The sequence below is a fragment of the Phlebotomus papatasi genome, chromosome 3 (assembly GCF_024763615.1).
Source record: "Phlebotomus papatasi isolate M1 chromosome 3, Ppap_2.1, whole genome shotgun sequence".
NCBI classification, from domain to species: Eukaryota; Metazoa; Arthropoda; class Insecta; order Diptera; family Psychodidae; genus Phlebotomus; species Phlebotomus papatasi.
Window position 1 is genome coordinate 65,389,563 of NC_077224.1, and position 16,810 is coordinate 65,406,372.

Below are 16,810 nucleotides of genomic sequence, written 5' to 3' on the forward strand. Positions count from 1 at the left end.
TTCTCTATAAAAATCAGATCCTGTGTTCGTTAGCCTCAGGTTTTTGACTTCTCATTAGGGGTTTGTACTCAAAACATTACACTCAAAAGCGTAACGCATTTGAGTGTGCCAGGGCATACCAAGCGCGTAGCTCTCATCTCGGAGGTGAGGATCGGAATTGACGAAAGCTATACGTCACGCATTCAACCCTTATTTAGACCCTTTTAATCAGATAGACACGGTATTATCATTCCAAATATCAATCGATCAGCAGATTTTTTTTTGAAAATATCAACTGACTAGTAAAGTTTTGAAAAAAATGGACAACTCATCAAAGTTTTCGCAAAGATCTTGACTGGATATTGTAGCGATATTTCCATGCCACTAGTTTGGATATTTCGACGTCATTCATCGACGTGGAATACTTTATGGAAATTAGCTCTTATTAAATAGAACTCAAAATTGATTTATGTTCCTGAACATTTATTATTTCTCCTTTTCATTCGCAATTTCATTTGCTTCAAAGTTCTTTTCAAAAAATTCAAATTAATCTCCCTGTCTTCGAGTTTAAATAATACTGGTCTATTCAATTACTTCATGCTGTTTAAATTTTTGAACAATACTTGGAGAAACTATTATATTGTAATTTTTTCAAACTTCAATGCTCATTTTACATTGCCATTAAAATTAGCACTTAACGTAGATCTATTCAGATGTATGGATAAATTCAAATAATCTAGTATGAAAAGTCATATTTTCTACTCCACATGATACATAAAACTGAATCTGTAATTGACTCTGATTCAATTTTGCATCATACTAACCATTTTTCACTCTACTAACCACTTTCAGCTTACAAATTCACAACTTTAGTTTCACAGTCATTTTATATGCTCACCCTATTTCTCTTTCCATCTGGTTTTTTGCAGTGAAGACTGTTGATGTTCAAGGAGTGGAAGGAAATCGTGTCTCCTTGCCATGTCCTCTGGCGGGACCTTCGAGGGACAAAGTTTATATGGTGCTGTGGTTTAGAGACGATGTTGGAATTCCACTATACAGGTAATTTAGGATGTGTCGCACATTGTTAGTGGTATTAAGACTTTACAATAATCCAAGACGTAGCTGCAAAAGGTAGCATTATTGAAGGGACTTTATAAGTTCAGGCCTCGATAGATAAGACCAGAGGTTTAGGACAGAGTATAAAAGTCAACATTTTGGTACTAAAGTCTTCAGAGCTCATTCATAAGAATTTAACTATTGTTCTAAACATATTATTTTTGGAATATTCCATTACAAAATGGTTGAGCATTCCAAAATCGAAAACAATTCTAAAAATAATTCAAATAATAGACCTAACACAAAATCAGTTTTAAATGTTAAAAATATTTAAAATTATTGAAATATTATTTAAAGCCGAAGTCGGACAATTAGCATTAAATAAAAAAATTAATATACAGTGGCGGCCAAAAGAATAGAATCACTTTGCAAAAGTTATATATTTTTTTAACTTTTGTATTTTTTCCCAATTTGTTGATATAATTCTGAAGTACAAATCTTCAAATTATTAGAATCGTAGTATAAAGGTTGTTTTGGCCGCTAGAGGTCTCTCGTTTACACAGAATACGTCTATAGTGAAATTCAGTTCGGTCAAAAAAACTGGAAAACTGTCATTTATGGTTTCTGAATATGGCTTTATATAAACTTATTCGATTTATAGACCACATTCTTTAATTTAAATAAAAGTGGTCCTATTGTGTTGTTCAAACCAAATTTCAGTATTGATCTATTCTGTGAAAAATAGAGACCTCTAGCGGCCAAAACAACACTTATTTGACGTAAGATAATTATTTGAACTTTTCTGTGCCAAAATTATTTCAACGAATTGGAATAAACAAAAATCTTCATGGTAAACTAGTGGTATTTGCGAAGCTGATTCTATTATTATGGCCGCCACTGTAGTATATGTATTTAATTATATACCTGAAAGCTTCAAATAAGTTTCAAGTTTTTTAATTTAAATAATTAGGGGAACTGGGTTAAATTTCCGACAGTTTGCAATATCGTACACTTTGAGTGGAAGATTAGATACAGTATATATGGGTGATATTCAGGCTTCGCACACCTCTTTCTTCAAACACTCCATATTTTTTCCATAATCCTTTAATGAATTTGACTTATAACTGTAGAAATATATTTTAATAGCTAATTTTATGTCAGATTTTTCCAGAAAAAAATTAATACAAACTAATTAAATAAATAGAAAAAATATGTAGAAGGTTTAAAGCCAAAGTTTAAAGCGAATCCTGAAAGCCTTCCCCTAAGCTGAATAAAATTATGGAAATCTATTGAATATTAAATGAGTGTTTTTCTTCTAAATATGTCTTGTTTTTATATAATGTATTAACACAAAAGGAGGTAAAATTTAAATATAATTTGCATTAAAACTATTTTGTTGATGCTCAAGTGTGAAAAGGGTTGTACGGAAAATGTAACAGTTAAAATCGTATTCATAGCAATCAATAAATAAATTATTAAAGGGACAGATAATCCTAACCGGCTTATGTAGGTGAGATTCTTAACGTGAGCTAACTCGAAATGCATGCAAATATTTAATTTTTTCAGGTGGAATATTTTTTGTATAAAAAGAGACATTTTATCAATGATTAATTTTTGAAGTTATGTTTCTTATATTGTATAACTTAATATGTTCTGCAAGATTCTGTAAATATTTAGTTTTTTGTTAGAAAATCCTGAATGTAGTACCATGCCAAAGGAACAAAAAGACGTTTGCTTAGGAATGATATTGTGTTGAAAATGTCCTGGAGGAGTTCCGTAAGAGCCCATATAAACACAGGCTGATCGTCGAGAATATTTAGCCTGTATGATTTGGCTGTGAAGAATTGGATAAAGAAAAAATATGCAAAAGACATTTAATCGGTAATCCTAAGCCCGCAGTGTATGACAGTTTGGAATAAATCTTACCACCAAATTTTACAGGCTTAATATACTAGAGAATCAGCCTGAGTCTATTTGGTCCCTAAGGGTTAGAAACTTTATAGCACTCGGTATCCTATTGCACATAAATGGATTTCCTCTATAACAAAGTGTCCGATATAGCACACCCAAGGTAATGTCTACATTTTGAAATGTATTAGGATATATTTTTAAACAACTTTACAAGATTCCAAACATCTGATAAAAAGTAATAAAAGGAATCAATTTGATAACAGTATATGCAAATTATCCGAAATTTGATACTATTTTCGTTATTTTCCTTCCATTTTTTCCATCTAGTGAAATATAACTGATGTTTTTAAATTTATTCTTGAAAGATTAATTTTATCTTGAAGCAAGTTGCTTAACTGGCATTTTTTTTTAAAATACATTTAACTATATAATATTAAAAAAATATATCTATATAAAGCCAAGATGCGAACCTATAATAATTGAAGTAGAAGAAATGAATGTGCCATTAGAATTCAAATCACGAAATTTAATTTTCTCTTCCTATTCCACCAAAAAAAAAATAATTTGAAAGAGACGAATGGAGTGATAAAATTTATTGTACAATTTTTCACTTTGAATTGTGTACTTGATGTCTCATTTCTTAACCAATTGTATATATGTTGTGTTGTCATAATGTGTGGGGAAGTTCCTGTAGGGGAGAATGGAGAAGATATAGAGGGTGTTAGCAAATGAAATGCCATATTCACCGCCAAATTACACCAATTTACACCCTCTTCATCCACCAGGCCCAGACTTTTGTGTTTTTGAAATACACTTTTCCCCACAGTATCAAGTAATTCTGCTCCATAACTTTAACAAGCTAGCCATTTGTCAAACTTGGTGAATCTATACATGGACTACCGGAATATGTAACAATTTATAAATATTACCCACATTCAGTGACACATTCAGGATGTTTAGGGAGTTGAGAAGGCGTGTTAGAACTTCTATATGGTAAACAATCCATCCTGCCACGTGGCGGCTTTAGGAGATAAAGAAATATGAATTGAGAATTCCATATCCTGAATATTGTGCAATTCCCTAATGGACCATGAAAGATACATTCCGTGATGGTGAAGAATGTTGATGCAATGAACCGTCTTCGACACACCCATTCCATCCAGCATTTGAAATGGAACAAGCGATATTTGTCACATGTGACCCAGAAAAATCAATCCATTAGTAAATACTAGACTATCTCAACAAAATATCCGTTGTATTGCGTTCCGTGCAATCACAACTATTGTAGTTGAATGTGAAACTCGATCTCGTTCAGTTGATTTATATTTGAAAAAAAAACGTGTTTAAACAATACAAAGTTTACGAATATGATATATACAACAAATAGAATTTTCTGACCGTTTGGCCAGTCGTCCGCCTTACGGTTTTACTACAAGACATAATTTTTTCATAATATTGCTCAAAGAGGGAGCAGTTATATAATCCTTTTTTTTCAACTTGTCACCGTCCTGGAGCTCAAGCGGTAAAAAAATCGACTTCCGGTCTCTCATGACCCCACCAAAAAAACAATATCTCCAGAAGTTTCCTTTTTCCCCACCCTCCTCCATCCCCTGAAAACCAGGTTTTTTCGGTTTTTCTCAAAATTAGACCATGCTTTTTATTGGATTTTGGATATGTTTTAGGAGTAGTCCAGGCGAACATTTTATCCAAACATAGCTATGACCGGCAAATTCGCCATTTTAAATTATTGGAATTCAAAATAGTTAGGAAAACTCATTTTTAACCCTTTAAGGACGATTGGAACACCGGTGTCCCATAAAGAAAATATTTTTTTCTGGTTACCTAAAATTAGTTTTTTTCTTATGTTTGTACGTAATTGCAAAGTAGAAGGTTCAAGGAATCTAGGATATTGTCTTCAACTATTTGCTATATAGTAATTTTTTAAGCTAAAAAATGGCGAATTTTTAATTTTTCATATTGAAAATTTATTTTATTTATTTTTTGTACTTCTAATTTTTTTTAAAAGAAAAACCGTTTTGGAACAAGAAACTACATATATAATATTTTTCATTAGAGTGAAAATTATCAGTCATTGGTATCGTCAGAAAAATTACTTAAATGTTTTGGCTATTATTGTCCCTATCGTTCGTAGAGGCAAGAAATACACTGAATCAGAATCTGTTGGCTTTTCGAAGGTTAGATGTAAGACGTTTCATTGATTTTGTTTATCGGTTAAATTTTTATTATTAATTTTCAGTCAGCGAAAACTGTCTCGTCGTTAAAGGGTTAAACGAATTTAGTTAAATTTGGATTTCTTGGAAAGGTATTAAAATTCCAAACGCGGCTGCATCGGTCTTCATCAGTAATAAATCGGTTAAGTACCGATTTATTTTAATTTTTGAATGCTTTTGTGATTTAAAAATCAATTTGATCTCCAGTAGGGTAACGTGTGGTATTTCTGGACAAGGTGCTTTTCGGGACACAATATAGGTATTTTGGGATACATCAAAAATGCTATAAATATTTATTTTCTAATTATTATTAAGTTCTATATGAAATATTATGGTCTTTACGTATCAGATAAACATAAAACTTGTGAAATTTTATTTAATATAAAGCGTGAAATACGCGTGAATTTAAATAAAATTGAAATTTGAAAAAAAAATAAAATTGGAGTGAAATTTAAACAAAACTTTTATGAAAGAGTGAAGTTTAGACCTTCTACTTAAAGGTAAATAATCAGGCTCGGTTAAATTTATTTGTATAATAGCGACTTTTGTCTGTCCCGAAATACACAACTGTCCCGAAATATACCACTTTTACTTCTCTACATATTTTGCTATTTTTTATAAAAAAATATGCATTTTTCTTCAATATTTTTTCGATCGGAATCTTCTTCTGGATAACATAAGGAACATAAATATTTGTATCAACAAAGAAAAAAATAATTTGAGAAGTCGTTAAGCTGTTTGAAACTCTGAAAGTGCTAAAAAGTGTCCCGAAATACCACACGTTGCCCTAGACCAGTAAGCACCAAAAGATCATTCGAGAAACTAATATATGGAGATGTCTCTTGAGTTCGAGCATTCTGAAAAGTTGGAACGCTTTGCCATCTCTTTTTTTTTTCAATTAATCTGACCTAATTTTGTCAGGAAATATTTGACTTAATACCACTTATAAAATATATTGCCAATAGATCAGATCCAGGAATATGGGGGAAATATGGAATGTTCGAAGCCAGAGTGTGTGCGAAGTTATGAAGCTCTAAAAGGATACCTAAACGGGATCACTGTTGGTGTAAGCTCATCATGGCTTTTTAGACGGATTAAAAAATTTTAACAGGAAGCCTAAAACCTTCATTAGAATTGGAGTTATAAACATCTAAATTTGCTTTAATAAGGCCTTTAACCATAGTTTCAATGTAAGAAAATTTTATGGATATTAAAAATTATTGAAATTTCGAGATTTTCGATTTATAAATTTAAAAAATCGAATTTTGCATTTTATTCTTCTAAATACGGCGATTGTAGAAAGGTTAGATATTTTTTAACCCATTCGGATCTATGGCATTTCCACAATTTTTTACTGATCGAATTATATTCGAATTGTTGCCGTTAAAGAATTTTTATTTACTCAAAAGAGATAGGAATACATTTTTGCGCTTCTCATGTTTCGCCAAGGGATATGGAAAGTTTATTATGTTACACACGGAAAGTTTAATATAGCGTCGATTTTTATATTATTCTCCTTTATTCACTATCCTGATTAAAATTCTGGATGGCACAGTTTTTTCTTAGATAATTGCAGTATATAAAAAAAAAACAAGTGGATTGTAAAAAAAATAATATTAGTGTTTTCTGACGATTTACTTGATTACAAAGCCAGTTAGCGACTAAAAGATAGACGTGTTAAGAAAAAATCAATTTTTTCAAAAGCTGTCTGTTCGGATTAGTGTAAGTGTGCCAAATTTCGGCATAGTTGCATGCAAGCATCAAAGTCTCAAGTTTGAAATGTAATATTTTAAATACAAATTGATTTTTTTATTCTTTCTTCTGAAAGAGTGTTGCTTGGAACTTTGTAAAGAGTTTACCGTCTTGATTTACTCTAAAATCATACTTAATACATTTTAAAATGAATAAAAATATAGACATAGCTTTGGTGTCCTATTTCGACCACCTTCATTCTCATAGTTCTTTGCCCTTCGGGAATTCTTCCAATATCTTTTTCACGTCATCTCGTTTGTCGAAGCTACATTTTTTGTTATTCTTTTTCATTGTATAATCTCTAGAGTATGTAAAAACTAAAAATTCATGGAAATTCGAGGAACAAAAAAAAGTGGCCGAAATTACAAGCTGGCCGGAATTTGGCACACTTACCCTATATAGTATTTCTAGCTTTAAATAACATTTAGTGATACTCAAAAATGATAGAAGTAGTCTTAAACCTTTAGCGAAAACCATAAGACAAAATTTTAAACGTTAATATTTTATTAAGAGTCTGATGAAACTATTTATTGCTTCTCATATTTTGATCCCCTCGTCTTTAAGGGATTGAAAAATGGTCGTGCCCCTTAAATGGTATTATACTCAGAAGCAATTATTTAAAATTCAAAAAAAAAAAAAAATTAAAAGCTATGAACCCAACTTGTAATCATATAGCCTTATAAAGCCCTGCAAAAAACTACTTATGCAGAATCAAAACTGACATAAGCTTTTCACCGTTTAATATTATTCTTTCACGATGATTTTGCACCAAATACTCTGTCATACATACTCTGTCTGAATTTTTCAGTTTCGATGTGAGAGGTGTATCCCTGTCGAAAGGTCGTCACTGGTCATCGCCAGCAATATTTGGTCCTCGTGCCAAATTCAATGCAAACTCCGACCCAGCCACTCTGGATATTGACGTACGTATTATTTGCAATATGTCAACTTTTCTGCCTTATCGCACATGTCACAAATATGTGTAGCTATCCAAAAGGGATTACCACCACCCTCCCAGACTATTTTCCACATATGAGAAAAAATTCACCGTGTATATATAACCAAAATGGGTAATATCGCAAAATTTCAGGACATCAAACGTCACGATCAGGGTGTTTACCGGTGTCGGGTAGATTTCCGTAGCAGTCAAACGCAGAGCTTCCGCTACAACCTCAGTATAATCAGTAAGTACATGCTTTATCTGGTATAAAAGATTATAATGGCAGCAACATATTGTTCATGTCAATATATGAAAGGGTTTCTATCCTTCTCTCGCCCATTATCATTCTTTCCATTTTTGTTGGAATTCCTTTCCTTTCCAATACATAATTCCCACGAAAAATGTCATGTCTTGCAGAAAAATTTTCATATTTTCTATATCACCATCTCAACTTACTATTTTGTAGCACAAATTGCTCCAATATGGTTCTAACTTGCCATGAGGAATTTCTGGGGTTGAATTTTCTTCCAAGACATTTTGCATATGAAACATCCTTCTTTCAAAGTGCAATTTACAGAGGGGTTAACACAGAGGGTGCGTCATTGAGGGAAAATGTATACTGTTGAGAATAATATAGAATTACGGGAAGGCTTTCAAGCTTCGCACATATACTCTAGCTTGGAATATTTTATATTTTTCTCATGTTCTTTTAATGAATCTGAACTTATGGAAATATATTTCAATAGTTAGTCTTTAATCACACATTTACTAAAAAAAAAAACAGGTGGGATTTGTTCAGAGTTTGTGCGAAGCCTGAAAACTTTCCCCTATTAACTGGAAATTGGAAAAATCCATATCTTTGGATGAATTTGAAGAAAAATTTTGTGAATTCTACTAATTCCAATCGTAAATTTCAAAAACAAAAAATGCTTCTAGTTAAAAATTGAATCACCAAAACACTAATGTTTGTGTATGCCAATTAATAAATACATTAGTGATCCAATGAATTATCTATGTATGTTTGAATTTTTATTATTTACAGAAATTAATAAGAATTAGTGTAATTACAAACATACAGGGTGGTAGGATCACCTCTCCGGCAGGGGGACTCCATTTACAATTTTGTCTAAATGTAGAAATTTATTTAATTCCTAGCAGAATGATGTTTTTTCTGTAATCTAGCTTTTCCATAAATAGAGAAGTTTAAATTTTATACCTCAAATTGGTACTGAGAGTGTCAATAGATATTGCATGACAAATTCTTAATGTATCAATAGGTATTCTTTTCATCCTACTAAGAATTGCCGTGCATTTAATCAGGCGTACTACACACATTTGGTTTTATGGACTAAATAGGATCACAATGCATTCTGGCAATAGTTAATTAGCTGCGATTCTTTAGAATCTTAGCTTTCGTGGTCACAGGTGAAATCCGACCTCGTCAGATAGGGCCCAAATTTTGGATTTACACGTTTTGAAACTCATAAATAACGAATATCTTTATCATGTGTGCTAAAAATCGATTTTCGTGGACGTCCATCCCGTCGGCCCGTCCGGAGTACAAACGTTTCTGGTGAGATATAGTGATTTTCGGCCAATGAAAAACTTTTTGAGAAGTAAAAACACGAGATTTTGACCTTTGGTCTTTTCCTCCTTTGTTCCTTGCCAACGTTTCGGAGCTTGCTGGCTCCTTTTTCAGGTATGGAAATAGAATGGTGGGAAAAGGATGTCAGGGAAATGGTTCACTACTACTTTTTCACAGATGGACGAAGTGGACATGACGATGGTCAGATTGGGAATCGTTTCTGGTGAGAGAACGGAAAGATATATTGACAAGCGGTTTTCGGCAAAGGTTAAATATCGATAGGCGGCTAAAAGTAGATGATGTCAGATCCACCCACTCCCTTTTCACTAAATTGGGAGCACCAAAAAATTTATTTTCTCAATAACTCAGCCCCTATGGCATCGATCGGGCTCAAATTTTAGTATGTTATAACTGGGTCTAAGAGCTTTCGATAACAAACTCCCCCCCCCGCCCACCTGACTCAAGATAGAAGGGATAAAAATTTAATTTTCAAATGGTTATATCTCCGGTTTCAATTGCCAAAAGTTGAAAAATTTTATTGTTTTGAAAAGCACTCGTGGAATACTACAACTTTCTGGACATCCCAATTTTATCCGATTTAATCGAAGATCCGATTAATCGAAAAATCGATTTTCGAAATTTCGATTTTGAGTATTTCTAAAACTAAACGATATTTTTTCCTTAAATTTTAGAATGTTGTAACTGAGGTCGAGACCTTTCCAGCGGTGGGTCGCGCTCCTCTCTCGATGTTCCCTGACCTGAGCTATAATCAAAAATATCTTGACCTGACTGCATTTTGGAAGTTTATGATGTGATTTCGATGAAATTTTTGTATATTGTATCTAAAATCGAGACCTTTTCAATAGTGGATCCCATCCGCCCCTACTCCAACCAACTGTACCCGGACCCTCATCGTATCCATTGTTTTTCCTTTATATTTCTGTTAAATGGCGTGACAGATCATATGAAAATTAGTATCATTGAAAAGGTCTTGAAAACACAATTGCTCCAATCCTATTATTCCATTATGTCAATAACTCGAGGATTCTTTTAATTAATTTATTTCTCTTTATTTACATATTAGAGGTATTCCTTCCCTAATGACTTACCCTTTTGAAAAATATGATATAACACACAAAGTGTGGGAAAAATGTTGCGTGATACTCGTCACTTTATTTGTGTAATAAAAAGCAAATTTACAATCCATAATTCTAATTATGTACATGAGTCCTATGAGAGAAAATTATATCAAAATATTTAGCTAACTCTATTTCAATTGAAATGAATTTCTTCTGGTTTTTTTTTTGCTACTTCCAACACGAAAAAAATAAAACTGAATTTCTTTCCTTAACTACTACATTATTTTACTTTTTGCAGTTCTTCCGGAGCGACCAGTGGTTCTAAATCGATGGGGCTTGCAGCTCAATGGGACAACTCTGGGCCCCCTAGAAGAACGAGATGACATCATTTTAGTATGTCGAGTTGTGGGTGGTAAGTTTAATTTTTTTCCTCTTTCTTCTCACTTCAAAATTCAATTTTAATTCAATTGGGACTTAATGGATTTTTTCGCCACATATATAAGCGCCAATGTAGGTTGTTTGCCCCCTACAAGATGGTAAAGCGCTTATCCTAGGGTTATGGGCTCACATTGAACTCCGAAAAAGACTGCAAATATGGGTAGACGAGGACATATAGAAAATAAATCGATTTTTAATGTTATTTGTATCCTATATCGTATTTTTTTCAACGATACAAAATTATATTATTTCTCAAGTTAAAAATATCCTACCCAAAGTGGCTCTCTTCTGTTAGCTTTTTCATACCAATCTTTCAGAAATAAAATCCATTATTACAATGACTATGGAGATAGTGAAACAGCAATTTTGTATTTTGACCAAGAAGCTAACCATATTCAACTTCACTCGGTGACCAATTTAAATTCATTAAAAGTGCAATGAAAATCGATTAATTAATTTGGTGTGGCAGAAAAGTTTTATCATGGGCAAAGATACAAGGCTCTACACACGAAAATGAAGTAAAATTGCCATATAAACTTTTTTATAGTTTCATGAAACATGAGAACAATTTGCAATCATTAGTGTTGCAGAGGAAAATTTGCAAAAAAAAAAGAAACAAAATTAGAAGGACATGAAAGTACTAAAGAGACTGAAATCAAAAATTCACATTACCAATAGAGTGAAAAAATGTAATAGGTCATAAGATAGAAGTATATAAATATTACAGTTGATAGAGCAAAATATAACATCAATATTGTACATGAGTTAATGATACGAGTAGGAGCTTATTGAAACCATTAGGCTATAATTGATTCATAAGAAGCCATTACTGTCCAATACAAAATTATAACAAATCATTACTCTAATTATACACATTGACCATGATAAATGAATATCATTTTTCAAAGAGAAATAAATGATGGAAAGTACCTTCAATTAGTATAAAAGGTTCTTAAATCAATTGATTTAAACACATTATCGTAAAATTCAATAACGCAAAACTTGATTACAAAAAACTTTTTTTTAATGTGTAATACTAAGAAATCTTATTCGGTATTCGGAATATTAATTAATTTGGATACAGAACCCTTTGCAGTTTACTTCAGTCCATAAGTCGACGTTACTATCGATGTTTCGTTTTCGTGCTGACCTATCTTTAGTACCACCCCAGTTTCCCCTATATTAGAGAATTTACAATCTTTATAAATATATGAAAATCTGTTTGGTATGTTAAAAATTTGACAAAAATCTTATTTCGAACAAAATCGAAATTTGATTATTGGAATTACGAATCATTTTATCATCCGCAGATTTAACTTCTTCTAACTTCTGGTTTAGTTTTCAATTACTTCTATCTGCTTCAAAACTTGATGCAATTGTTCCGTCTCAAAACTTTTTTTGTCGAATGGATTGAAGAAGAAATAGATGCCATGGAAGCATATTTTGCAAAACTTTCAGTAACACGCATCTAGAATGAAATAAAATTAATGGAGGGTAATGGGAGCAAATGCACTAAAATTAAGGGAAATTGCATAAATTAATAATACGAGTTTTCAAATTCATTCATTCATTTTCAACCGCTTATAGTTATCAAATCATTTGTTCTTATTAACTAATATTAAGTATTTGTTATTGTTAATTATATCCTTATATATATTATATATTATAGTATTATATATTATTCTATTATATTATATCTAATCATGCAGACTGCATTAAATTTCTTTTAGCGGGAAAATAATAAGCGCATAGCCCTGTCTGATACCGGTTGATCGGAAGACAAAATCAGAATTTAGACTTATTAAAACGTGTTAACGGTTTATACATTTTGAGCTGTGTCTAAGGACAACAGATTTTTTCGTGGTGTTTTTACGATACACCTCCCCTATTATTATAATAATTGCCTTTCCCTGTTTCCATTTCACTATAATGATAATAATAATAATAAATTATTTCACACTGTTTGTCCGTCATTCCATCTAGGCCACTGCCATGCTTAGAGGCCAAACAGTTAAAGATAGACTACTGGGATCTTCGAAGGACTCTCCTCTCCCATAAGTAGACCCTGACACCATTAGCATATCCCTTATTTACCACCCACAGCCCCCCCCCCCTCAACTCCAAGATCATATTTTTTGGGATTGCTCGACAACATGTTGTACGATTTGTTTCGAGAGAATTTACGTCAGCGGACGAAAATACGAAAATATAAGAAAATACCATTGAATCATTCCTAATAACTGTTTACCAAGGTCAAATGTTAAAATGCCTCTAGAGGACGCATTTCACAACTTTCTGATATCATTTTTAGGCTCGCTAGAAAGATCCTGGAATTTCCAATAATTTCTGAAATGATTATAAACCGATAATAATAATAATAATAATAAATTTATTCAAGCTCTACATTTCCCCCCTTACCATGCGTCTGCCGCCATCTTAGCGTTGTTGACCAGCCTCCGAAGCCAAACGGCAGAAATGCTTCTTCATTGGCTGTGTAATCTTTGAAAAATTACTTTTACAAAGTTGACATGGCAAGTTTTACAATTTTATGGCAGAAACCTAGCACAAAGGCACAGGGATTTAGAGTGAGATTTTTTTATAGAGTAGCGCATAGCCGAAAGGCTGTTTACTTAACGGTTCGATTTTGAACCGTTAAGTAATTTTTATAAGGAAATCAATTTTGTTTAAAAGAAAACCATTTAGGACGATCATGTGAAAAGGTACTTTTTGATGCAAAATTATAGCATTTAACATCTAAATTACGAATACAAGCATTTCGCAAAGTCCGGGTCGCTTTGTCACCCCTTTTTGAAGAGGCAAATTCTTAAACATATATACTTCGAAAGAGAAAATAATAAATAATTTACCAAATATTAAAACGAGCCAGCAAGGGTTGAGTAGGATAAAGTGGTATAAGTTGGACATGGACATAGTGTTACAAGTTGGACAATTCGCCGGTACAAGTTGGACATGGCTTTTTTCTTGATAAATACAGTACAAAATTGGTTTTTAAGCACAAAGAACCAAATTATAAAACTAAAGCATTAAAAATATACAAATAAAAATGAAGTACTAAATTTATCAAGAAAAAAACCCTGTTTAAATTGTACCATTGTCCAAATTGTACCACTTTACCCTACCAGAATATATTTTGTATGTTTTGTTCTGCTCAAAATCAAAGAGAGAGCAGTTATATAATCCGCGACAGTGGAAATATCCTTTTTCTAAACAGTCAGTTGTTTGCACCGGGTTGAACTCGAACTCAGAACTTTAAGAGTTGAGTCAGAGATCTCATCCGCCTAAGACTCGACGACGGTCTTCCCTATTGCGGCAGAGTGAGTGAGATCCCCGTAGATGCCATAACACATGATAATTTTTTAAGTATAGAAAGATATTTTTTTTAAGTGTTCGCCTTTCCAAATTTTACCCTATACATCGTAAGTAATGTACGAGCTCCCATACACATAGTAAAATTTATTATTGATAAATAGGGAACCGATTGTAAATAAATACTTTCAGCGCAATCTACTCCATATTTCCTTAAAATGTTGTTCTATTTCTTTAATTCGTGTGACTAGTTTTCATGTAATGTCTCAGTACGTATGGCAAACAATCTTAGTATAATGAAAATGTCTGAGAAACGCTATAAAAATGCATAATTTAGTGTATAAAGAGAAAGAAACGTCGAGCATTTGTCGGCAAACGTAAGTAAATCCAATACAATTAATATTTAATTTTAAGATTACCTTTGTTCATTTAACTCTACGTCATTATAATAAGCCTTTTTTGAGTTTGACATGCAAATATCAAACTCACAATTAGTGAAAAGTTTTATTCAACAACTTTTAAGAATCTCTCTTGATTCTTTTCTTGGGTTATGTTAGGTACGCAAACAATTATGATCATATGACTACATGAAAGCTCTACTTCATAAATTACTTGGAGGTATATATTCAATTTATTGTTTCACTGGCAATTAACATATCAAAAGACAAGTATTATTTATTTTCCTGACTTATACAATGTCGTCAGAGGTTAATTTTCTTGTAAGTGTAGGATGTTTCTCTTCTAATTCATATAGGGGAAAGTCGTCTGCCTTTAAATGCAGCAGCCTTCAAATGTTGCGATTTTTTCGTTGTTCTCAAAAGCATAAATTATATTCTATTAACTATTAGGTAGATATCCATCATCCTCACAAATCATCAAAAAATGGAGAGCCTAGCTCCTATTTCCTAGATGCTAGATCAAAAAAAATGAAAATGAGCTCTAAACTGTAATTTTGATGTTCCACAAATCATGTGATTTTTCATAGTAAAAATCATTTTACAAATAAATCTTCCATTGTGCCACATAGAAGGTTAATCAGGTTTAATATTTCTGTTAATACATTTTGGTTCAGATGACACAATTTTTGTGGGTGGCAAAAATTTGCAAATATCACCCTGCAGCAGCCTTTAAATGTTAATGTCGTGTGCCTTTAAATCCTATCTTTCCATACATCAAAACATGTGAAATCGAACTCCTACTTTTCTCTGACGAACGTCATACAAATACTTATAACCTGCTATCTTGCTCCGGCCGGGATGTTTCAAGTTGACAATTGTCAACTTCAAATGGCTTTTTCTTCCAAATTTTCAAGTGCAAAACAGTTCTTCAGAAAAATGTGAAGAAAAGTTATTGTTTAATGTCTTTTGACTGCAGTGATGATTTTAGTGAGTGCGTTAGGCTTCAACCTATTCATTTATAGCCCATTTAGTTTTATTGATTCAATATTCTCAGTGAAAAAAAAACATTTAAAGGCAGCTGCCTCGCGTTTGAAGGCAGACTATGCCAGCTGCCTTCATACAAATCGACATCACTTTTTTAATTTCCTCAGAAGGAAAAACTGAGGACTTGCGAGTGCTAAATGAGGTAATCATATACGCCGAATGAACAAGAGAATTTTTTGGTGTAGTAGAAAATAAAATCCATTTTGTGGATTCTTCAGAAAAAAATCTTAAATTTGGAACTCCATTTTTCGTTTGAAGGCAGACGACTTTCCCCTACTAAGATTTTACTAATTAGATGAATGTTAGATAGTATACCTTTGAGCAAATTGCATTTTCCAGTATATATTCATATTCTCATGAATTTCAATTTGATAGGGATTAGAAAAAAAAACTAATGGCGAATGGGAAAATTGTGTGGAAATTGTGTATGAAAATGTGTCGACAAATGAATTTGAAATATTGCAGCATAACAAGTACCACTATTTACGATTGTGGAGAAATTTACAATAAATTCCAAATGTTGGGAGTGCATGGAGAAGAAGTTTTGCAAGATGAATCAAAATCGAACATCATGGGAAAAATATGCACAGGTTGAAATTTTCATTTGGCAACATTTTTGCATAGTTTGCATTCTGCATGAGAGTCCCGCATTGATGTACGTAATATACTACTGTATAGGAATTGCTTCTCTCATTCACTCAAAATTTGTAAAGCTAAAGTCGAATATTGCTCCATGTCGTATTTTATTGTTATTTGCATTGCATGGGTAGAGGCAAGCATGTGGGTTCTTCTGCTGGTGTTTTCTAACCTATACTGCTTTTGCTATTTGCTCAAGGAATCTTACATTCTATCGATCTCATACAGAGATTGGGTGAACGAGTATATGGGCCCCAAAGTATACAGTATTTCATAAATATCTAATGGGCATGTAAGAGGCTTTCACGGATTGCATATTACAACATACATAATAATATTTATGTCCATAATTCAACAAACTGCAGAGTATGAGGGAAAATTCTGCATTTTAAATATAACCATCGCATCGTGGAGAGGTGTTTTAAAATATATTA

General features: G+C 32.4%; 1 protein-coding gene across 1 annotated transcript in view; it reads left to right on the forward strand.

Annotated features, from left to right (window-relative positions):
- The window catches only part of LOC129805226 (nephrin-like), a 164,904-nt gene that overhangs the window by 81,095 nt on the left and 66,999 nt on the right, over positions 1–16,810 (forward strand). Inside the window, exons 3-6 of the mRNA XM_055852999.1 lie at positions 909–1,038; positions 7,738–7,852; positions 8,020–8,113; positions 10,832–10,945. Coding sequence (XP_055708974.1) covers positions 909–1,038; positions 7,738–7,852; positions 8,020–8,113; positions 10,832–10,945 — 453 coding nt within the window. The remainder of the gene's footprint in view (positions 1–908; positions 1,039–7,737; positions 7,853–8,019; positions 8,114–10,831; positions 10,946–16,810) is intronic.